General features: G+C 49.5%; 3 protein-coding genes across 5 annotated transcripts; all 3 read right to left on the reverse strand.

Annotated features, from left to right (window-relative positions):
• Nucleotides 1-3,909: 3,909 nt before the first annotated feature.
• On the reverse strand, nucleotides 3,910-5,555 carry LOC112936222 (organic cation/carnitine transporter 4). Its single transcript, XM_026020039.2, has 2 exons — nucleotides 4,709-5,555; nucleotides 3,910-4,601 (listed from the first exon to the last, which is right to left on the reverse strand). Exons 1-2 carry the CDS (start codon nucleotides 4,837-4,839, stop codon nucleotides 4,208-4,210), a joined length of 525 nt encoding a protein of 174 aa, XP_025875824.1. The 5' UTR covers nucleotides 4,840-5,555; the 3' UTR covers nucleotides 3,910-4,207.
• Nucleotides 5,556-9,886: 4,331 nt separating this feature from the next.
• Nucleotides 9,887-11,532, reverse strand: LOC112936155 (organic cation/carnitine transporter 4-like). The gene is made up of 2 exons (XM_026019864.2): nucleotides 10,686-11,532; nucleotides 9,887-10,578 (listed from the first exon to the last, which is right to left on the reverse strand). The coding sequence occupies exons 1-2, from the start codon at nucleotides 10,814-10,816 to the stop codon at nucleotides 10,185-10,187; spliced, it is 525 nt and encodes a 174-aa protein (XP_025875649.1). The 5' UTR covers nucleotides 10,817-11,532; the 3' UTR covers nucleotides 9,887-10,184.
• A 2,380-nt stretch (nucleotides 11,533-13,912) lies between these two features.
• LOC9272074 (uncharacterized) lies at nucleotides 13,913-18,455 on the reverse strand. 3 transcript variants are annotated; one of them, XM_015792739.3, is made up of 7 exons: nucleotides 18,144-18,455; nucleotides 16,645-16,805; nucleotides 16,092-16,256; nucleotides 15,843-16,007; nucleotides 15,527-15,661; nucleotides 14,584-14,681; nucleotides 13,913-14,230 (listed from the first exon to the last, which is right to left on the reverse strand). In XM_015792739.3, exons 1-7 carry the CDS (start codon nucleotides 18,433-18,435, stop codon nucleotides 14,038-14,040), a joined length of 1,209 nt encoding a protein of 402 aa, XP_015648225.1. In that variant the 5' UTR covers nucleotides 18,436-18,455; the 3' UTR covers nucleotides 13,913-14,037. The 3 variants fall into 3 exon arrangements, with proteins under 3 accessions (XP_015648225.1, XP_015648226.1, XP_015648224.3); XM_015792740.3 differs by having other exon boundaries at nucleotides 16,645-16,815; nucleotides 18,144-18,417; XM_015792738.3 differs by having other exon boundaries at nucleotides 16,645-16,823; nucleotides 18,144-18,417.
• Between the last annotated feature and the right edge of the window lie 885 nt (nucleotides 18,456-19,340).

Below are 19,340 nucleotides of genomic sequence, written 5' to 3' on the forward strand. Positions count from 1 at the left end.
CAACAACGGCGGCATAATAAGTCAGCCGTGCAGGCGGAAGCACCAGTCGGCGGCGGACGAGGCGGCCGGTCGGTGAAGACGTAGACGCCCAACAACGGCGGCATAAAGGCCAGCCGTGCAGGCGGAAACACCAGTCGGCAGCGGCGAAGGCAAGCCGGTCGGTGAAGACGTAGACGCCCAACAACGGCGGCATAATAGGCCAGCCGTGCAGGCGGAAACACCAGTCGGCGGCGGTCGAGGCGGCCGGTCGGTGAAGACGTAGACGCCCAACAACGGCGGCATAATAAGTCAGCCGTGCAGGCGGAAGCACCAGTCGGCGGCGGACGAGGCGGCCGGTCGGTGAAGACGTAGACGCCCAACAACGGCGGCATAATACGTCAGCCGTGCAGGCGGAAGCACCAGTCGGCGGCGGACGAGGCGGCCGGTCGGTGAAGACGTAGACGCCCAACAACGGCGGCATAAAGGCCAACCGTGCAGGCGGAAACACCAGTCGGTGGCGGCGAAGGCAAGCCGGTCGGTGAAGACGTAGACGCCCAACAACGGCGGCATAAAGGCCAACCGTGCAGGCGGAAACACCAGTCGGTGGCGGCGAAGGCAAGCCGGTCGGTGAAGACGTAGACGCCCAACAACGGCGGCATAATAGGCCAGCCGTGCAGGCGGAAACACCAGTCGGCGGCGGCGAAGGCAAGCCGGTCGGTGAAGACGTAGACGCCCAACAACGGCGGCATAAAGGCCAACCGTGCAGGCGGAAACACCAGTCGGTGGCGGCGAAGGCAAGCCGGTCGGTGAAGACGTAGACGCCCAACAACGGCGGCATAATAGGCCAGCCGTGCAGGCGGAAACACCAGTCGGCGGCGGCGAAGGCAAGCCGGTCGGTGAAGACGTAGACGCCCAACAACGGCGGCATAATAGGCCAACCGTGCAGACGGAAACACCAGTCGGTGGCGATGGAGGCAGGCCGGTGGTGGAGTCGTAGACGCCCAACAACGATGGCATAATAGGCCAGCCGTGCAGACGGAGACACCAGTCGGCGGCGGACGAGGCGGCCAGTCGGTGAAGACGTAGACGCCCAACAACGGTGGCATAATAGGCCAGCGTGCAGGCGGAAACGCTAGTCGGCGGCGGACGAGGCGGCCAGTCGGTGAAGAGGTAGACGCCCAACAACAGCGGCATAATAGGCCAGCCGTGTAGGCGGTGACACCAGTCGGCGGCGGCGAAAGCAAACCGGCGGTGAAAATGTAGACGCCTGACAACGGTGTTGTGACCAACCAACCGTATAGGCGAAGACACCAGTCGGCGGCGACGACGGCGAGCCGGTGGTGATGTTCTGACTGATCCATTCCTGGAGCGTAAGAGATAAGCTTAAAGCCATGAATCCCTTTTATGCATATCTGGATTTGGATCCTGCAGAACAAACATATAGGATGAGTAGTATCTGATGTAAATATAATACTCGAGAAAAATTCAAGCAGTTTATAAATACGTATTTCTTCTCTTGTTAATTTTGATTTCCCCGAGCAGATGACTCATTACGTTTAAACACTCTGCCCGACTAGTCATAGCCACCAAGCACTGGGAGTCGGCCTAAGCACTTCCCAAACATGCATATGAATGACATGAGTTCGTCATTAATGGAACAAAGTTTCACGGATCGGAGTTTACTACTCGGGTACTTTTGCAATTATTAAGAGCAGAAAATAAATTATCTTATCTCTATGCTTTTGATTTATTCCGAATAATACTTAGCACCTTGCGTTACTCGGTCCATCCAACGAGCCCCCGGGTGCTAGGAATCGGCCTAAAGGCAACTATCCATTGGCAAACCAAACGGAAAGCATAGGAAGATGAACTCCATAACTCGATAGGCACTTTTGTACTTAGAATATGTCGCAAGCAATCAAGATAAATATTATGAAAAATATGATATAACATCTATAGCCCCCGACTCACTACTCAATGGAAGACCAATTGGTGTAGTGAGGCAGAGGAAAAGGAAAAATATCATATAAAGAATAAAATAAATGATGACTTAGCTTTTTCATATTCCCTCGGTGACGATAGAAGTAGCCGATGTGGGAACGAAGTAGTCCATCAATCATGATAAAAACACTAGTCGGCGGCGGCAAAGGCTAGCCGGTCGGTGAAGGCGTGGACGCCCATGAACGGTGGTGTGACCAACCAACCGTATCGGCGAAAACACCAGTCGGCGGCGACGGAGGTAGGCCGGCGGTGAAGTTGTAGACACCCGACAACGGCGGCATAATAGGCTAGCCGTGCAGGCGGAGGCACCCAGTCATGATCCGTCACCAGCACATGCGATTAGAGAAAAACAATAGGGCAAATCAATATGATTAAAAATCTAATTAGCAGCAAGAAGATTAGATGCATATGTATATTTTTGCTCCCTGCTAGCTTGTCCTGTGACGGATCGAAGCACGCACTGGATTGGTGAAAACACCAGAAGATCGGTCGAACCAGAAGATCAAATAATGATTGAAAAACAATCTGATAAAAGTTTATTTGGAATATTCAATTGAGAATATTATATAAAGTAGAGGATAAAGATGACTTAGCGGCTTGATGTTTCACGCGCAGATATTGCCCAGTATGGTAAAGCCGTGTCATGCAGCCGTGTAGACGTAGCGTCATTGCTAGCATATACAGGGATCAATTGGGGAGCCAATTTGTGTACGTCACATCCGATCTGTGTATGCATGTGTCTTGGACAGCAGCAGCTTGTTAGCGCCCATCAGAGCACCAAAGCCGCCGATACATGTTGGCAGATTGCTTCGACTGTTTCTCCTCCGCACGCTGGTAGATGGCTACAGTGCTGCTGATCGCGCCTCCGCCAACTTCGTGTCGGACTCGAGGCGCCGAAGCCCAAATCGATCTTGGCGGAATTAATTTCGCCGAGCCAAACAAAAGATGTTGAACGACGATGAAGTTGAAGCCGGCGACTCCAGAAATTTGTTCCATCTCACTTGATGACGACAAACTCGACGCACCCCTACCTGGCGCGCCAACTGTCGAAACATGAATTCGGCAATAATATAACGGGGTAGCGTACGAGACCTAAAAGTGGATGGATGCAGAGACGAAGGATTTAGACAGGTTCAGGCCCTCTCAATGAGAGGTAATACCCTACTCCTGTTTGGGGATTTGAATCCGCCGGGTGTAGTATAGATCTGACGATCAGGTTGTGTCATATATGCCCCCTAGAGGGCCTCCTGCCCACCTTATATAGGATGGGGGGCAGGATTACAAGATAGAAACCTTAACCAATACGGTATCGGTTTCCTAAATCAGGACTTTAGGCCGTTCCGTAATATACAAGGAAACGTAACACCCAAGTCATGATCTGTTACATATTACATAGATATAAGTTATCCCCTATAACTAGTCGGATAACCATGCCGTGTGGGTATGGGGTACCCATAATCTCCACAGTGTCATCCCACCTGCCATTGCCCAGCAGACTCACTAGCATGAACAAACAGATTTTTCATTTGCTGTCAAGCAACTATGTTGAAAAAAGAAGGCAATGGCAGCTCTCTGCCAATCAAGCTACACACCTTGTTCCCCTACTTAGCATTGAGATACTAGAGCTTATCAAGTTATCATGCAACTGGATAGCATTCTCTTACACCACGCTCTCCTGTTTGCTGCTCTGGTACTCAATGTCGCCGAGGCACTACATGATATTGGCTATGACACTTGGCTGAACTTCCTGATGCCTTCTAAGCCTCCACACATCTTAGCAAATCTCGTGCATCTCCTCGACAATAAAGGCAAAATGCATCACACGCATTTTCTTCTTGACCATATTGAGTATATATGATATCCAGAGGCTAGCTCTCATGTATGATGTCATTGAGAAGATCGACTATAGAATTAGAGTTTTTACGCCGATTTATCTATACTGAAATATAGAGTGCTATTTATCAAAGTTGTCTGCAGAAGTATATGGAATGTTATATTTTCTTTTTAAAAAGGAAAAAGTACACCGAAGGTCCCTCAACTTGTCATCGAGTTACAAAATCGTACTTAAACCGTAAAACCAGATACAACGCATCCCCAAACTTACAAAACCAGTGCAGACTAGGTACCTCGGCGGTTTTGACTCCGGTTTTGTCTGACGTGACAGCTGACTCAGCGTGGGTCCCACGTGGGCCTCACATATCAATGTGTCCACGTCAGCACTTTTTCTCTATCCCCTCTTCTCTCCCTTCTTCCTCCCCCTTTCCTCTCCTCTTCTCTCCTCTCGTGTTGCCGATGAGCAGGCATGATTGCGCCGGCGAGGGTCGGGTTCTGGCAGGCGCATCGCGGCGGCGGCGTCGGCAGGAGGGACGACCTGAGTGCAGCCGGGCTCGGTCGGTTCCTCGGCTACGCCTCGGCTCTGTGTACAGGGAGGGCCATCGCCGAAAAAACCCACCACCACCGGCGGCGCCAGTATGGCGCCCATCTGAGACGCCTGCGACATCCACCCCAGCGCCGTGTTCCGCACCGCCGTCGGGAACAGCTCCGCCGTGTAGATGAACAACAGGTTGTACGTCGCCGCCATGCCGAAGATCCCTACCACCCCGCACGCCAGCCTCGCCACCCTGAACAATCGATCAGCGTTCGTTAGATCATCAAATGTTATGCTCGCGTAGACGCGTAGTAATGATCGAGCTAGCTAATTTTGATTTGATGATCGGACATTAATTACCTCATGTCGCCGGCGCCGGCGATGAGGTTGCCGGCGGAGCAGGAGATGCCGCTGAGAAGCATCATGCCGATAGCGAGCGGCTTCCGGCCGAAGCGGTCGAGGAGCAGCGCGGTGAGCAGGTAGGCGGGCATCTCGGCGAGCGAGTTCACAGGACGCTGACGTAGAGGTTGTTCTTGAGGTTGACGACGTTGGGGCTGAGACAGTACACCACCGAGGGCGAGCAGGTTGATCGCCACTGAGAGCACCAGCCTGAACCGTGCGCACTCACCGCCGGCCTCCCCCCTCGACGGCGGGAAGCGAAGCTAGGAGCGCGGACGCGGCTCCGTCGTTGCCATTGGCGGTAGCGCGTCACCGCGGTTCCGTCGTCGACGCCGCCGCCAAGAGGCCCCGTGGTCCGACGCCGTCCTTGTCCTCTCCCTTGCGCGAGTGAATCAGGAGGTCGTCGAGCTCGAGTCTGCGTTTGCCGGGAGCCGCCGCCGCGCTTCTCCCCTGCCGGCTGCCGCCCGCGCCTGCCGGGCCTGCTGCGCCCGCCGCGCCCACCAAGTGCGACCTTTCTCCCCATGTGCCGTCGTCCTTGCTCACCTCACCGCCGCCGGGGTCTCCGTCCTCGAGTTCGCCCGCGCGGCGACGCCCTTCCCTTCTCCCGCGACGCTGCCGCCGCCGCCGCCCTCCTCCTTCTCCCGCCTCCCGGGCCTCTTCAACCCCGAGGTCGCACTCACCTCCCCTTCTCCCGTGTCGTCGTTGCCGCCGCCGGTCGCTGCCTCCGCCTCGTTGCCAGCCGCCGACGTCCTCCTCCTCGCCTCGTTGGCGGTCGGCTTCCTTCCTACCCGCTTGCCGGCCTTGCGCAGAGAAGAGTGAGAGAAAGGAGGAAGGGAGAGGGGGGGGAAGAGGGAGGGTGATGATGTGGCATCTTGATATGTGGGGCTCACGTGGGTCCCACGCTTACTCAGCTGTCGCGTTGAATAAAACCGTAGTCAAAACTACCTAATGAGTTAAAGTGAACGGTTTTATAAATTGAGGGATGTGAAATATCTGGTTTTACGTTTAGAGGATGAATTTGTAACTCGATGACAAGTTGAGGGACCTTCGGGGTACTTTTTCCTTTTAAAAAAGGAAATTATATTGACAAGAAATGTTGGACTTTATTTACATAATTACATTTTTTATTACAAGAAAGATACACACCCATAAATCACTGTTAAGTGTAGTAGTATGTCAAGGGTATTAGAGTACTTTCCCCTCTCTTGTGTTCCCCTCTCTCGTGTACATATATGCCATTTAGGACCAAAATCAATACAAGGTTGAAATCCCTAATTTCTATCCCCTCTCTGAAATTAACATGGTATCAGAGCAAGAGATCCTAAAACCCTAGCCACCAAATCCGGTCATCGCAGGCGCGCCGGCGGCGCTCGCCGCCGGCGAGCCATCGTCTCATCCTCCCGTCATTAGTTGGCTGTCTTCGAGTTGTAGCAGTTTTGCTTTTTGTCTCTTCTCTTCGCATCAAAGCAGCAGCAACAATCGCCTCCTCCTGCTGCCGCCGGCCTAGCCACCGGCTACCTCGTCCATCCGTCGTCCTCCGCGACCGATCCCGTTGCAGATCTCGCGGCCGGTGGCGGTCGTCGTCGTCGTCGTCGTCCGTTGTCATATGTCGCATCAAGTCATCATGTTGTGGCTGCCGCTCGTTGCGTCCCCTTCCTCGTCGTCCCGTCCTCAAGCCTGTCAAGCAGCAGTCCGGAGCATCGTCCTTCCTCATCCCCACGCATCAGTGCGCGCTGCCAGAGGCAACCCCGTCCAAGCCGTTAGCCCTGTCGTCCCCGCCGCGGCTCGTCGTCAATCGCGAAGCCGTCCTCACCAGCTGTCGTGGTCGTCGTCCTCGCTCCAAGTCGCAGCGCTCGTCAACGGCGGCATAAAGGCCAGCCGTGCAGGCGGAAACACCAGTCGGCAGCGGCGAAGGCAAGCCGGTCGGTGAAGACGTAGACGCCCAACAACGGCGGCATAAAGGCCAACCGTGCAGGCGGAAACACCAGTCGGTGGCGGCGAAGGCAAGCCGGTCGGTGAAGACGTAGACGCCCAACAACGGCGGCATAATAGGCCAGCCGTGCAGGCGGAAACACCAGTCGGCGGCGGCGAAGGCAAGCCGGTCGGTGAAGACGTAGACGCCCAACAACGGCGGCATAATAGGCCAACCGTGCAGACGGAAACACCAGTCGGTGGCGATGGAGGCAGGCCGGTGGTGGAGTCGTAGACGCCCAACAACGACGGCATAATAGGCCAGCCGTGCAGACGGAGACACCAGTCGGCGGCGGACGAGGCGGCCAGTCGGTGAAGACGTAGACGCCCAACAACGGTGGCATAATAGGCCAGCGTGCAGGCGGAAACGCTAGTCGGCGGCGGACGAGGCGGCCAGTCGGTGAAGAGGTAGACGCCCAACAACAGCGGCATAATAGGCCAGCCGTGTAGGCGGTGACACCAGTCGGCGGCGGCGAAAGCAAACCGGCGGTGAAAATGTAGACGCCTGACAACGGTGTTGTGACCAACCAACCGTATAGGCGAAGACACCAGTCGGCGGCGACGACGGCGAGCCGGTGGTGATGTTCTGACTGATCCATTCCTGGAGCGTAAGAGATAAGCTTAAAGCCATGAATCCCTTTTATGCATATCTGGATTTGGATCCTGCAGAACAAACATATAGGATGAGTAGTATCTGATGTAAATATAATACTCGAGAAAAATTCAAGCAGTTTATAAATACGTATTTCTTCTCTTGTTAATTTTGATTTCCCCGAGCAGATGACTCATTACGTTTAAACACTCTGCCCGACTAGTCATAGCCACCAAGCACTGGGAGTCGGCCTAAGCACTTCCCAAACATGCATATGAATGACATGAGTTCGTCATTAATGGAACAAAGTTTCACGGATCGGAGTTTACTACTCGGGTACTTTTGCAATTATTAAGAGCAGAAAATAAATTATCTTATCTCTATGCTTTTGATTTATTCCGAATAATACTTAGCACCTTGCGTTACTCGGTCCATCCAACGAGCCCCCGGGTGCTAGGAATCGGCCTAAAGGCAACTATCCATTGGCAAACCAAACGGAAAGCATAGGAAGATGAACTCCATAACTCGATAGGCACTTTTGTACTTAGAATATGTCGCAAGCAATCAAGATAAATATTATGAAAAATATGATATAACATCTATAGCCCCCGACTCACTACTCAATGGAAGACCAATTGGTGTAGTGAGGCAGAGGAAAAGGAAAAATATCATATAAAGAATAAAATAAATGATGACTTAGCTTTTTCATATTCCCTCGGTGACGATAGAAGTAGCCGATGTGGGAACGAAGTAGTCCATCAATCATGATAAAAACACTAGTCGGCGGCGGCAAAGGCTAGCCGGTCGGTGAAGGCGTGGACGCCCATGAACGGTGGTGTGACCAACCAACCGTATCGGCGAAAACACCAGTCGGCGGCGACGGAGGTAGGCCGGCGGTGAAGTTGTAGACACCCGACAACGGCGGCATAATAGGCTAGCCGTGCAGGCGGAGGCACCCAGTCATGATCCGTCACCAGCACATGCGATTAGAGAAAAACAATAGGGCAAATCAATATGATTAAAAATCTAATTAGCAGCAAGAAGATTAGATGCATATGTATATTTTTGCTCCCTGCTAGCTTGTCCTGTGACGGATCGAAGCACGCACTGGATTGGTGAAAACACCAGAAGATCGGTCGAACCAGAAGATCAAATAATGATTGAAAAACAATCTGATAAAAGTTTATTTGGAATATTCAATTGAGAATATTATATAAAGTAGAGGATAAAGATGACTTAGCGGCTTGATGTTTCACGCGCAGATATTGCCCAGTATGGTAAAGCCGTGTCATGCAGCCGTGTAGACGTAGCGTCATTGCTAGCATATACAGGGATCAATTGGGGAGCCAATTTGTGTACGTCACATCCGATCTGTGTATGCATGTGTCTTGGACAGCAGCAGCTTGTTAGCGCCCATCAGAGCACCAAAGCCGCCGATACATGTTGGCAGATTGCTTCGACTGTTTCTCCTCCGCACGCTGGTAGATGGCTACAGTGCTGCTGATCGCGCCTCCGCCAACTTCGTGTCGGACTCGAGGCGCCGAAGCCCAAATCGATCTTGGCGGAATTAATTTCGCCGAGCCAAACAAAAGATGTTGAACGACGATGAAGTTGAAGCCGGCGACTCCAGAAATTTGTTCCATCTCACTTGATGACGACAAACTCGACGCACCCCTACCTGGCGCGCCAACTGTCGAAACATGAATTCGGCAATAATATAACGGGGTAGCGTACGAGACCTAAAAGTGGATGGATGCAGAGACGAAGGATTTAGACAGGTTCAGGCCCTCTCAATGAGAGGTAATACCCTACTCCTGTTTGGGGATTTGAATCCGCCGGGTGTAGTATAGATCTGACGATCAGGTTGTGTCATATATGCCCCCTAGAGGGCCTCCTGCCCACCTTATATAGGATGGGGGGCAGGATTACAAGATAGAAACCTTAACCAATACGGTATCGGTTTCCTAAATCAGGACTTTAGGCCGTTCCGTAATATACAAGGAAACGTAACACCCAAGTCATGATCTGTTACATATTACATAGATATAAGTTATCCCCTATAACTAGTCGGATAACCATGCCGTGTGGGTATGGGGTACCCATAATCTCCACAGTGTCATCCCACCTGCCATTGCCCAGCAGACTCACTAGCATGAACAAACAGATTTTTCATTTGCTGTCAAGCAACTATGTTGAAAAAAGAAGGCAATGGCAGCTCTCTGCCAATCAAGCTACACACCTTGTTCCCCTACTTAGCATTGAGATACTAGAGCTTATCAAGTTATCATGCAACTGGATAGCATTCTCTTACACCACGCTCTCCTGTTTGCTGCTCTGGTACTCAATGTCGCCGAGGCACTACATGATATTGGCTATGACACTTGGCTGAACTTCCTGATGCCTTCTAAGCCTCCACACATCTTAGCAAATCTCGTGCATCTCCTCGACAATAAAGGCAAAATGCATCACACGCATTTTCTTCTTGACCATATTGAGTATATATGATATCCAGAGGCTAGCTCTCATGTATGATGTCATTGAGAAGATCGACTATAGAATTAGAGTTTTTACGCCGATTTATCTATACTGAAATATAGAGTGCTATTTATCAAAGTTGTCTGCAGAAGTATATGGAATGTTATATTTTCTTTTTAAAAAGGAAAAAGTACACCGAAGGTCCCTCAACTTGTCATCGAGTTACAAAATCGTACTTAAACCGTAAAACCAGATACAACGCATCCCCAAACTTACAAAACCAGTGCAGACTAGGTACCTCGGCGGTTTTGACTCCGGTTTTGTCTGACGTGACAGCTGACTCAGCGTGGGTCCCACGTGGGCCTCACATATCAATGTGTCCACGTCAGCACTTTTTCTCTATCCCCTCTTCTCTCCCTTCTTCCTCCCCCTTTCCTCTCCTCTTCTCTCCTCTCGTGTTGCCGATGAGCAGGCATGATTGCGCCGGCGAGGGTCGGGTTCTGGCAGGCGCATCGCGGCGGCGGCGTCGGCAGGAGGGACGACCTGAGTGCAGCCGGGCTCGGTCGGTTCCTCGGCTACGCCTCGGCTCTGTGTACAGGGAGGGCCATCGCCGAAAAAACCCACCACCACCGGCGGCGCCAGTATGGCGCCCATCTGAGACGCCTGCGACATCCACCCCAGCGCCGTGTTCCGCACCGCCGTCGGGAACAGCTCCGCCGTGTAGATGAACAACAGGTTGTACGTCGCCGCCATGCCGAAGATCCCTACCACCCCGCACGCCAGCCTCGCCACCCTGAACAATCGATCAGCGTTCGTTAGATCATCAAATGTTATGCTCGCGTAGACGCGTAGTAATGATCGAGCTAGCTAATTTTGATTTGATGATCGGACATTAATTACCTCATGTCGCCGGCGCCGGCGATGAGGTTGCCGGCGGAGCAGGAGATGCCGCTGAGAAGCATCATGCCGATAGCGAGCGGCTTCCGGCCGAAGCGGTCGAGGAGCAGCGCGGTGAGCAGGTAGGCGGGCATCTCGGCGAGCGAGTTCACAGGACGCTGACGTAGAGGTTGTTCTTGAGGTTGACGACGTTGGGGCTGAGACAGTACACCACCGAGGGCGAGCAGGTTGATCGCCACTGAGAGCACCAGCCTGAACCGTGCGCACTCACCGCCGGCCTCCCCCCTCGACGGCGGGAAGCGAAGCTAGGAGCGCGGACGCGGCTCCGTCGTTGCCATTGGCGGTAGCGCGTCACCGCGGTTCCGTCGTCGACGCCGCCGCCAAGAGGCCCCGTGGTCCGACGCCGTCCTTGTCCTCTCCCTTGCGCGAGTGAATCAGGAGGTCGTCGAGCTCGAGTCTGCGTTTGCCGGGAGCCGCCGCCGCGCTTCTCCCCTGCCGGCTGCCGCCCGCGCCTGCCGGGCCTGCTGCGCCCGCCGCGCCCACCAAGTGCGACCTTTCTCCCCATGTGCCGTCGTCCTTGCTCACCTCACCGCCGCCGGGGTCTCCGTCCTCGAGTTCGCCCGCGCGGCGACGCCCTTCCCTTCTCCCGCGACGCTGCCGCCGCCGCCGCCCTCCTCCTTCTCCCGCCTCCCGGGCCTCTTCAACCCCGAGGTCGCACTCACCTCCCCTTCTCCCGTGTCGTCGTTGCCGCCGCCGGTCGCTGCCTCCGCCTCGTTGCCAGCCGCCGACGTCCTCCTCCTCGCCTCGTTGGCGGTCGGCTTCCTTCCTACCCGCTTGCCGGCCTTGCGCAGAGAAGAGTGAGAGAAAGGAGGAAGGGAGAGGGGGGGGGAAGAGGGAGGGTGATGATGTGGCATCTTGATATGTGGGGCTCACGTGGGTCCCACGCTTACTCAGCTGTCGCGTTGAATAAAACCGTAGTCAAAACTACCTAATGAGTTAAAGTGAACGGTTTTATAAATTGAGGGATGTGAAATATCTGGTTTTACGTTTAGAGGATGAATTTGTAACTCGATGACAAGTTGAGGGACCTTCGGGGTACTTTTTCCTTTTAAAAAAGGAAATTATATTGACAAGAAATGTTGGACTTTATTTACATAATTACATTTTTTATTACAAGAAAGATACACACCCATAAATCACTGTTAAGTGTAGTAGTATGTCAAGGGTATTAGAGTACTTTCCCCTCTCTTGTGTTCCCCTCTCTCGTGTACATATATGCCATTTAGGACCAAAATCAATACAAGGTTGAAATCCCTAATTTCTATCCCCTCTCTGAAATTAACATGGTATCAGAGCAAGAGATCCTAAAACCCTAGCCACCAAATCCGGTCATCGCAGGCGCGCCGGCGGCGCTCGCCGCCGGCGAGCCATCGTCTCATCCTCCCGTCATTAGTTGGCTGTCTTCGAGTTGTAGCAGTTTTGCTTTTTGTCTCTTCTCTTCGCATCAAAGCAGCAGCAACAATCGCCTCCTCCTGCTGCCGCCGGCCTAGCCACCGGCTACCTCGTCCATCCGTCGTCCTCCGCGACCGATCCCGTTGCAGATCTCGCGGCCGGTGGCGGTCGTCGTCGTCGTCGTCGTCCGTTGTCATATGTCGCATCAAGTCATCATGTTGTGGCTGCCGCTCGTTGCGTCCCCTTCCTCGTCGTCCCGTCCTCAAGCCTGTCAAGCAGCAGTCCGGAGCATCGTCCTTCCTCATCCCCACGCATCAGTGCGCGCTGCCAGAGGCAACCCCGTCCAAGCCGTTAGCCCTGTCGTCCCCGCCGCGGCTCGTCGTCAATCGCGAAGCCGTCCTCACCAGCTGTCGTGGTCGTCGTCCTCGCTCCAAGTCGCAGCGCTCGTCAACGGCATCTGTCACTGCCGCTCGTCGTGGCGTGCATCTCCTCACCATCTCCACATCTGGCCCCCCGCATCTGCCTGTTGTGACCCCTTGCCCGGCGCCGGTCCTCTCCGCCAATCAGGCCTCGTCACCCGTTTGTAGCAGAGCAAGCAGCTGCCGCTGCCGGCAGATCCTTCATTCTTGGCTGTTGCCTGTAAACTGCACAAGTCCATATGCTGCACACAAGGTGCTCGACAAAATGCTTCAAAGAGTTGCTCCCACAGTCATGCTTTTGCCTTTCCAAATTTGTGCTTTACTGAAAGTATTCGTGGTCTCTCATTACCATCTCCTGAAGAAGCTGTCCATCTTCATCAGCTACTGCTCTCTGCTACCAAATTGGATAGAATTAATCAGTTAATCTGCAATTCCTTGGCAGCCACAATTATGTCTTTTGCTAGCATATCAATGTCCTCTACAAATTGATTTCCTTTGTTTCCTATGATCCTATCTAGTTTATCCATGAAAGTCTTGCTGCATATCTATTAGTATCGGTGTCATTTACTAGTTGCCATTCAGTCCATCCAAGTCCATTGCATATTCTTCAATCCGTCGAAGCCATGCCAATTTATCTCCAGCTTCATATCAGCTCTCCGTCGGAGTTGGTCTATCACTTCACCAGCTCCACATTGGAGCTGGTCTGTCATATCACCAGCTCCCCATCGGAGTTGACATCATCATCAATCAATGAAGGACCGAAGAACAATTTGTGAAGGTCCTTCATCATCACCATCATCGTCGTCATCAGATCTATGAAGGTCCGAAGAACAGTTTGTGAAGGGCTTTCCATCATTGTCAACATCTCTAAATCAATGAAGAGCCGAAGAACGAGTTGTGAAGGCTTCAAGGTACCGAGGGCCGAAGAACAGTTTGTGAAGGCTCCGAGGTCCACTTCATTGAAGAGGAGATGGATCTTTTTCTTCTTCATCGTCATCATCCAAGAATTGGCACACTTTGACGACATCATCAAGACTTTGGAGATAGGCTAATATTTAGTTTGTGTCCTAGTGTTTAGTTTACCCTTCAAATGCAATGTTATTGCATACACATTGCATTTGAGTGGGGGTGTTAAGTGTAGTAGTATGTCAAGGGTATTAGAGTACTTTCCCCTCTCTTGTGTTCCCCTCTCTTGTGTACATATATGCCATTTAGGGCCAAAATCAATACAAGGTTGAAATCCCTAATTTCTATCCCCTCTCTGAAATTAACAATCACCACACATGCACAATCGCGAGTGTGGGCGCTTATTTGAACCCACAGTGGTGAGAGTCATGCACCGACCATCGCTCCACCACATTAAATACGTTTCCTCTATATTTACTAATTTATCAATAGTATATCTGGTATCTGATAGAAGGTCAATTTACAATACATTGACAACAACAGTCAAGTGCAAAGCAGCAAAACTTGCTTGGAACTTATCAACCAGCCAAGACCTCTTCAATTGTGACAAAACGCCCCTTCTCAATGGACAACTGCCCAGCCACGCCGATGGCAACAGATAATAGGCCATCAGTTAAATCGACCGATGGGCCGGATGCACCTTGAAGCCTGATGGCAGACAGGAAATTGAGGTGCTCCAGGTAGCTAGATCCATGATGAAGACCTTGATATCTGAAAAATTTACAGTTAGTGGAGATACATAAAACTTCTTACCTACCTAGACCAAAGTAACCTCTGAGCATTACTTCCCTTCTTGGAAGGGATTAATTTTCCTGGACTGTTAACTAATCCTGTAGTTGGATAAGCAGATATTGAATATTATAAAGGAGATCCTTTAAAAGAAAAATTTTTAATGTGATGTCCGTCCATGGATATTAAAACCGCTTTTAGTTTTGGGACACTTTTACAGTGGGTGTTTTCCAATCTGAAGGAAAATGTCAGTGTGTTTTATGGATAACCTGTTGCCCAACGACAACTGTTCAGAAGAACAAAATTTTGTTACAAAGTGGTAAAGCGGAACATACTTGATCCGTTCATCTTCAGCCATTATCGTTACAACTCCATCTCTACCTCCTGTTCTCTTTCCAACCCTAACAATGCTCTCTGGAACAAAAGCCTCGCCCTGTTTAAATTTCCATCATTATACATAATAAAATTCCGTACTCTGACAGTTAACTTAATATAGCATGTATAATAAAGATTAGCTATGCCAAATAAATTCTAAAAGGGACTCCTTTCTATTTCTTAGCTCCATTGCAACAATAAAAAGACTCAAACTTACCTAATGCCCTAATGGCATCTGAAGCAACTTGCCTAAAATCTTTGGCAACAAGCTCAGAACCAGATCATCATGAAATTTTACAGCTTCAACTACATCTTCTGACACCCCCTCCCCCTTATCTATATGGTCCCAGCATTTTATACTATGGTCGTGACATTTAGAAATTAGAATCCATATCTTTATCACTTCTTGCTCATAGTCAGCGTCAAAAAAAACTTCTTGCTCATAGACTTGAGCACAATAGACCAACCTTTTATTTTGGATCTATGGTGTAGAGATGCATGTGTTATTGCCGATGCTTAATCATTCAAATATAATTTACCAGTGAGCCAATGCTTTTGGAATAGATAACTTCTGTCTGAACAACATTCCCCAAGAGTGTGCAATATTCATCTAAAAAAGGTAAAAGATGTAATAACAGGACCCATATTTGATAGGTTACGACTACCACATCTGGTGTGGTGATGTGCCTCTAAGCTCTAGCAGCATGACAAGATATTTTATGCAATTTTGCAGCATAGTGTCATTTTTACTCTTAATTGCCCTTACTGTTGGGGAAGATCTAAATTACCCTAGAAACATCATCAGCTACATAACAAAAATTCACTAAAGTGGCATATCTGCGTATTACTACGCAACTGTACTACGAAGAAATCAAGATATGAAAAGCATCGTCTTAGTTGTACCTTCCCAATGTCACCAACTACAGAAATTTCCTGCTCATTCCTACTACCTTCAGCAAACATGCAGAGGTCAAGCATGCCACGAGAGCCATTATCAAATTCTACTATTACATATGCATTGTCTATAATATCTGGAACCTGCATTGAGAAAGAAGTTAAAATCAGGGACTGCTGTTTAAACTGAGACCACCATAACCCGATAAGCACAAAAAATGCGCTGCAGCTTATAAATATAGCCTTTATAAGCTTATAAATAATCACATGAGTGAAAATGCCATCCAGCTTATAAATCAGCGATCTTGTAGTCAATTAACCTGACCTTCCCATCATAAATTTCATCCTTGTGGTTGACATCAATGGCTCCAGAAGCCATCACACGAACAGGGTTTGCAGCTGCAAACAATCTCATCAAATCAAAAAAATGGCAGCACTTCTCAACAAGAGTTCCTCCACTGTTGCAATTGAACCTATTCCAATTGTTAACCTGCCAGGGTTGTAACAGTTACAGCCTTACAGGAAATTTGAAAAGAATAATTACAACTAGTATCATAGTCTTGGGTCCTTGTACCTTAACAAGGAAAGGAAACCGGTGTTCACGGATTGCCACCATTCTGACTTGCCCCAAGGTGCCACTTTTAACAGTATCTATAAGCTTAGCAACCGGAGGCATATACCTGTATTCTAATCCAACTTGCACAAGTATGTCTGATCTCTGTTTAGCCGCTTCTACAACCTGTATGGAAAGATGGACAGATTCTGAAATCCACATGAAAGAGGTTTGTACAGATCGAGAGAACTAAAATTTTCAGGTGTTCATCAGAGAACAACTGAACAGAGACACAAACAATCAAGATAGATCTATGTAGATTCAAGGTCAAATACATTGATATCTGTTTTTCCTCAACAACCTTGCTAGCATGTCTTCTCTTTAATTTCTCAGTAGATTAGCATGGCTCTCCTTTCTTTTCGCTTCTACTACAAATGCAATTAAATGTTCAACAAACTTCCCACATACAACGAGAACAGCAAAGCTTAAAAGTATTCATGAACGTAAAATTTTGCAGCACTGCAGGCATCAAAATCACATCACACAGCTCTGACCCTCCAAAATTTGAGCTCACCTTCTGACAGTCCTGTACTGTAGTACACAAGGGCTTCTCAACAAGGATGTGGTGTGGTTTGGCGTGACTGATGATGTCCATGAGTATCTGGTAGTGGGTCATGTTTGGTGATGACACGACAACAGCGTCGCAAAGCCCGCTGTCCAGCAGCTCCCCATGACCTGAAAAGATCTTGAAACCTTCTAGTCGTTTAGGATTCAGTACAACAACAGGCACAACTATAGAACACACAAATTGTGGCAATCTAATATCATCCATACTGTCAATAGTTTTGACAAAAAATCTGAATTGAACTAACACACATGGCACACTAAAGTCTAATTGTGATGAAATCAATGAAAAAAAGGGAATTAATTTCAGAAACTAGAATCACAATTATCAGCCACTACTAAGCAGTAATCAAGGCAGTAGTATTCACAGTTTTAATAAAATCACTGTACAAAATGATAGAATAAATAGTAGTGAAAAAAGTAATACCACTTAAAATTAAAACCTTTCTATGGAAGCTTTTCCATTATAAACTTCCATCTGCACACTGCACAACGTTTTCCTCTGGCTAAATTTCGTTGGACCTATCTTAGAGATACTTTTTATTGGGATAGATCTCTCAACAATAGAGAAGACTTCCTTTTTTTCCTGGTTGCATCTGGGATGTGGCCCTGGCTATACAGTTCTCTGTTTTGGGGCTTTGGCCCTGGGCTAATCAGCAAAATCAGAACAAAATGGCAACTGAGAAAAGGTTTCCTAAGAAAACTGAATTAATCCTTCTGAAGAAAGTTTCTATTCTCTTTGCAGTCCTGGAGTGTACTACTGCGGGTGAAGGACAGAACAAAGGTTTAGGATTTCAGCAGTAGCCTAAAGATTTGGATGCAAACTCTACAGAGCCATCCTGGTTGACAAAGGACAATATTTGATATGCAGCTACTTATGAAACATTTTCTGGTGGACCAGCAAAAGAACACCAACAAAACTTCTAAGTTCAATAGAGGCCTGCTAGTTGCTACATGCTCTACAACAAACAATATTACCATACAACATCCAGCCACATCTCAAATCTCAACAACCTTTTTTTTTATCTTTATTAGTAGTGTTTCTCCTCTTTAGGTCCTATTCCTTCCTTTTGGTTTGCATTTGCAGAACAACAAAACTTGTAAAAGTTCAAGTGAGGCTTGCTACATGTTATACAACAAACAAGATCACTGTACATCATCTAGCCAGACCTCAACAACTATGTTGTTTTGATGTATGGCCTCTGGGAACAAGATTGCCATTTTGGTGTTGTCTTTAGTGGTGTTTCTCCTGCTTTTAGCTCAATGTTGCTGTTACTAATTCCTTTTGTTTGCATTTGCAAAACAACTCTGAAACTTCTGCACTCTGAAACCCATGCTTTCAATAAAATAAAAGCAGCAAAGGGTCCTACTCCTACTTGCCCTACAGTTCATCATCAAAGCGAAAGGTGAATTCAGATAATATGATGGCCATGGCGTGCGTGTATACACCTGGGGAGCGGGGAGGGCGAGGTCGGCGGCGAGCTGGAGGCCGAGTTGGAGCGACTCCGGGTGGGGGTCGGCGAGGCAGGTGACGCGCAACCGCACCGGCGGCTCCGCCCGCCCGACCTCGCCGGCGAGGTGGGCGAGGTTGTGGAGGTGCTCCCTCCCCATCATCCCCACCCCGACTATCCCGTACCTCACCTCCGGCGCCGCCGCAGCCGTCGCCGTAGTCGTCGCCATCCGCTCTCGAGTGAATCTGGACGGGTTTCCGGTCAAGTGGTTCGAATGTTCCCCCGCGCATATTTGGAATGACAAATTGACAAGTGTGAGAACGGGTTGGTGCGCATCTTTGGAAGCGGATTCTGTTGTGTTTCTAGCCGTCGGATCGAAAGCATGGAGCGTGCTCGTCCGTTGGATCAATGGCACTGTAGAGTGGGCCAACCACGAATGAGGTTGACTGATGGGTTCGGCCCGTTCGGGCCCAACTTCAGCGTTGGCCTTCGACCTGACCAAGACCCTGATGAACTTAATCCGTTTTTGAGAATATGGATAAACTGGGTTTCTCAGCTTCTAGTTTTAGTTCATTATCTAGATTCTACAATTACAAATTCTCAAAATCTGGATGATAATCTGGATGGTTTGAGAAGCTGCAGCCGCTAAAAGCTTCACAAACAGACCTTCTTCATGCCAAGTGATGGTGAGTCAATACTTTTCTGATATGACCAGTGGATTGGCGGCCGCTTCAACTCCTTGAATCCTCCTGGTCTCTTGGCAACTGTGGAAGGAACGGGACTCCAGGGTTTTTGACTCTGCGCTCTCTTCGGTCTCAGTGGTTCTAGAGTCCATCCTTTCGGAGGGTCGTCTGTGGTCGTTAGTGGATGTTGCTTCTTTTGGAGATTTTTTGGGAGTTGCTTCTTTTGGGGATTTTTTGGGAGTGTAGTGTGGCTCTGCCCTCTCCTGCTGATTGGAGTAGCGTTTATCCGTCGTACGAGTTTTCTTTTTCTTCCTTGGTTTTTGACTTTGTTTTCTCCCTTCCCTTGGCATCAACCGGTCTAGCTAATTGCGTTGTATAACAAAAACTATTTTCTTCTAATATATTGACGAGCAGTAATTTTGCGCGTTTGAAAAAAAAAACAGACCCACGTTAGAATACTTGGTCTTGGGCACTGCCGGGCCTATTTGGAAGGAATAAATTTGAGCGTTACT

The sequence above is a fragment of the Oryza sativa genome, chromosome 8 (genome assembly GCF_034140825.1).
Source record: "Oryza sativa Japonica Group chromosome 8, ASM3414082v1".
In the NCBI taxonomy this organism is placed as follows: Eukaryota; Viridiplantae; Streptophyta; class Magnoliopsida; order Poales; family Poaceae; genus Oryza; species Oryza sativa.

Excerpts from the sequence above, each read along its gene's own strand:
- LOC112936222 (XM_026020039.2), bottom strand. The coding sequence starts at position 4,839 with ATGCCCGCCTACCTGCTCACCGCGCTGCTCCTCGACCGCTTCGGCCGG. Across the intron at positions 4,602-4,708 it reads GCCGGCGCCGGCGACATGAG|GGTGGCGAGGCTGGCGTGCG; the intron begins GTAATTAATGTC and ends TCGATTGTTCAG.
- LOC112936155 (XM_026019864.2), bottom strand. The coding sequence starts at position 10,816 with ATGCCCGCCTACCTGCTCACCGCGCTGCTCCTCGACCGCTTCGGCCGG. Across the intron at positions 10,579-10,685 it reads GCCGGCGCCGGCGACATGAG|GGTGGCGAGGCTGGCGTGCG; the intron begins GTAATTAATGTC and ends TCGATTGTTCAG.
- LOC9272074 (XM_015792739.3), bottom strand. The coding sequence starts at position 18,435 with ATGCGCGGGGGAACATTCGAACCACTTGACCGGAAACCCGTCCAGATT. Across the intron at positions 16,806-18,143 it reads TCGCCCTCCCCGCTCCCCAG|GTCATGGGGAGCTGCTGGAC; the intron begins GTGTATACACGC and ends AGATCTTTTCAG. Across the intron at positions 14,682-15,526 it reads TAGTTGGTGACATTGGGAAG|GGCGAGGCTTTTGTTCCAGA; the intron begins GTACAACTAAGA and ends AAATTTAAACAG.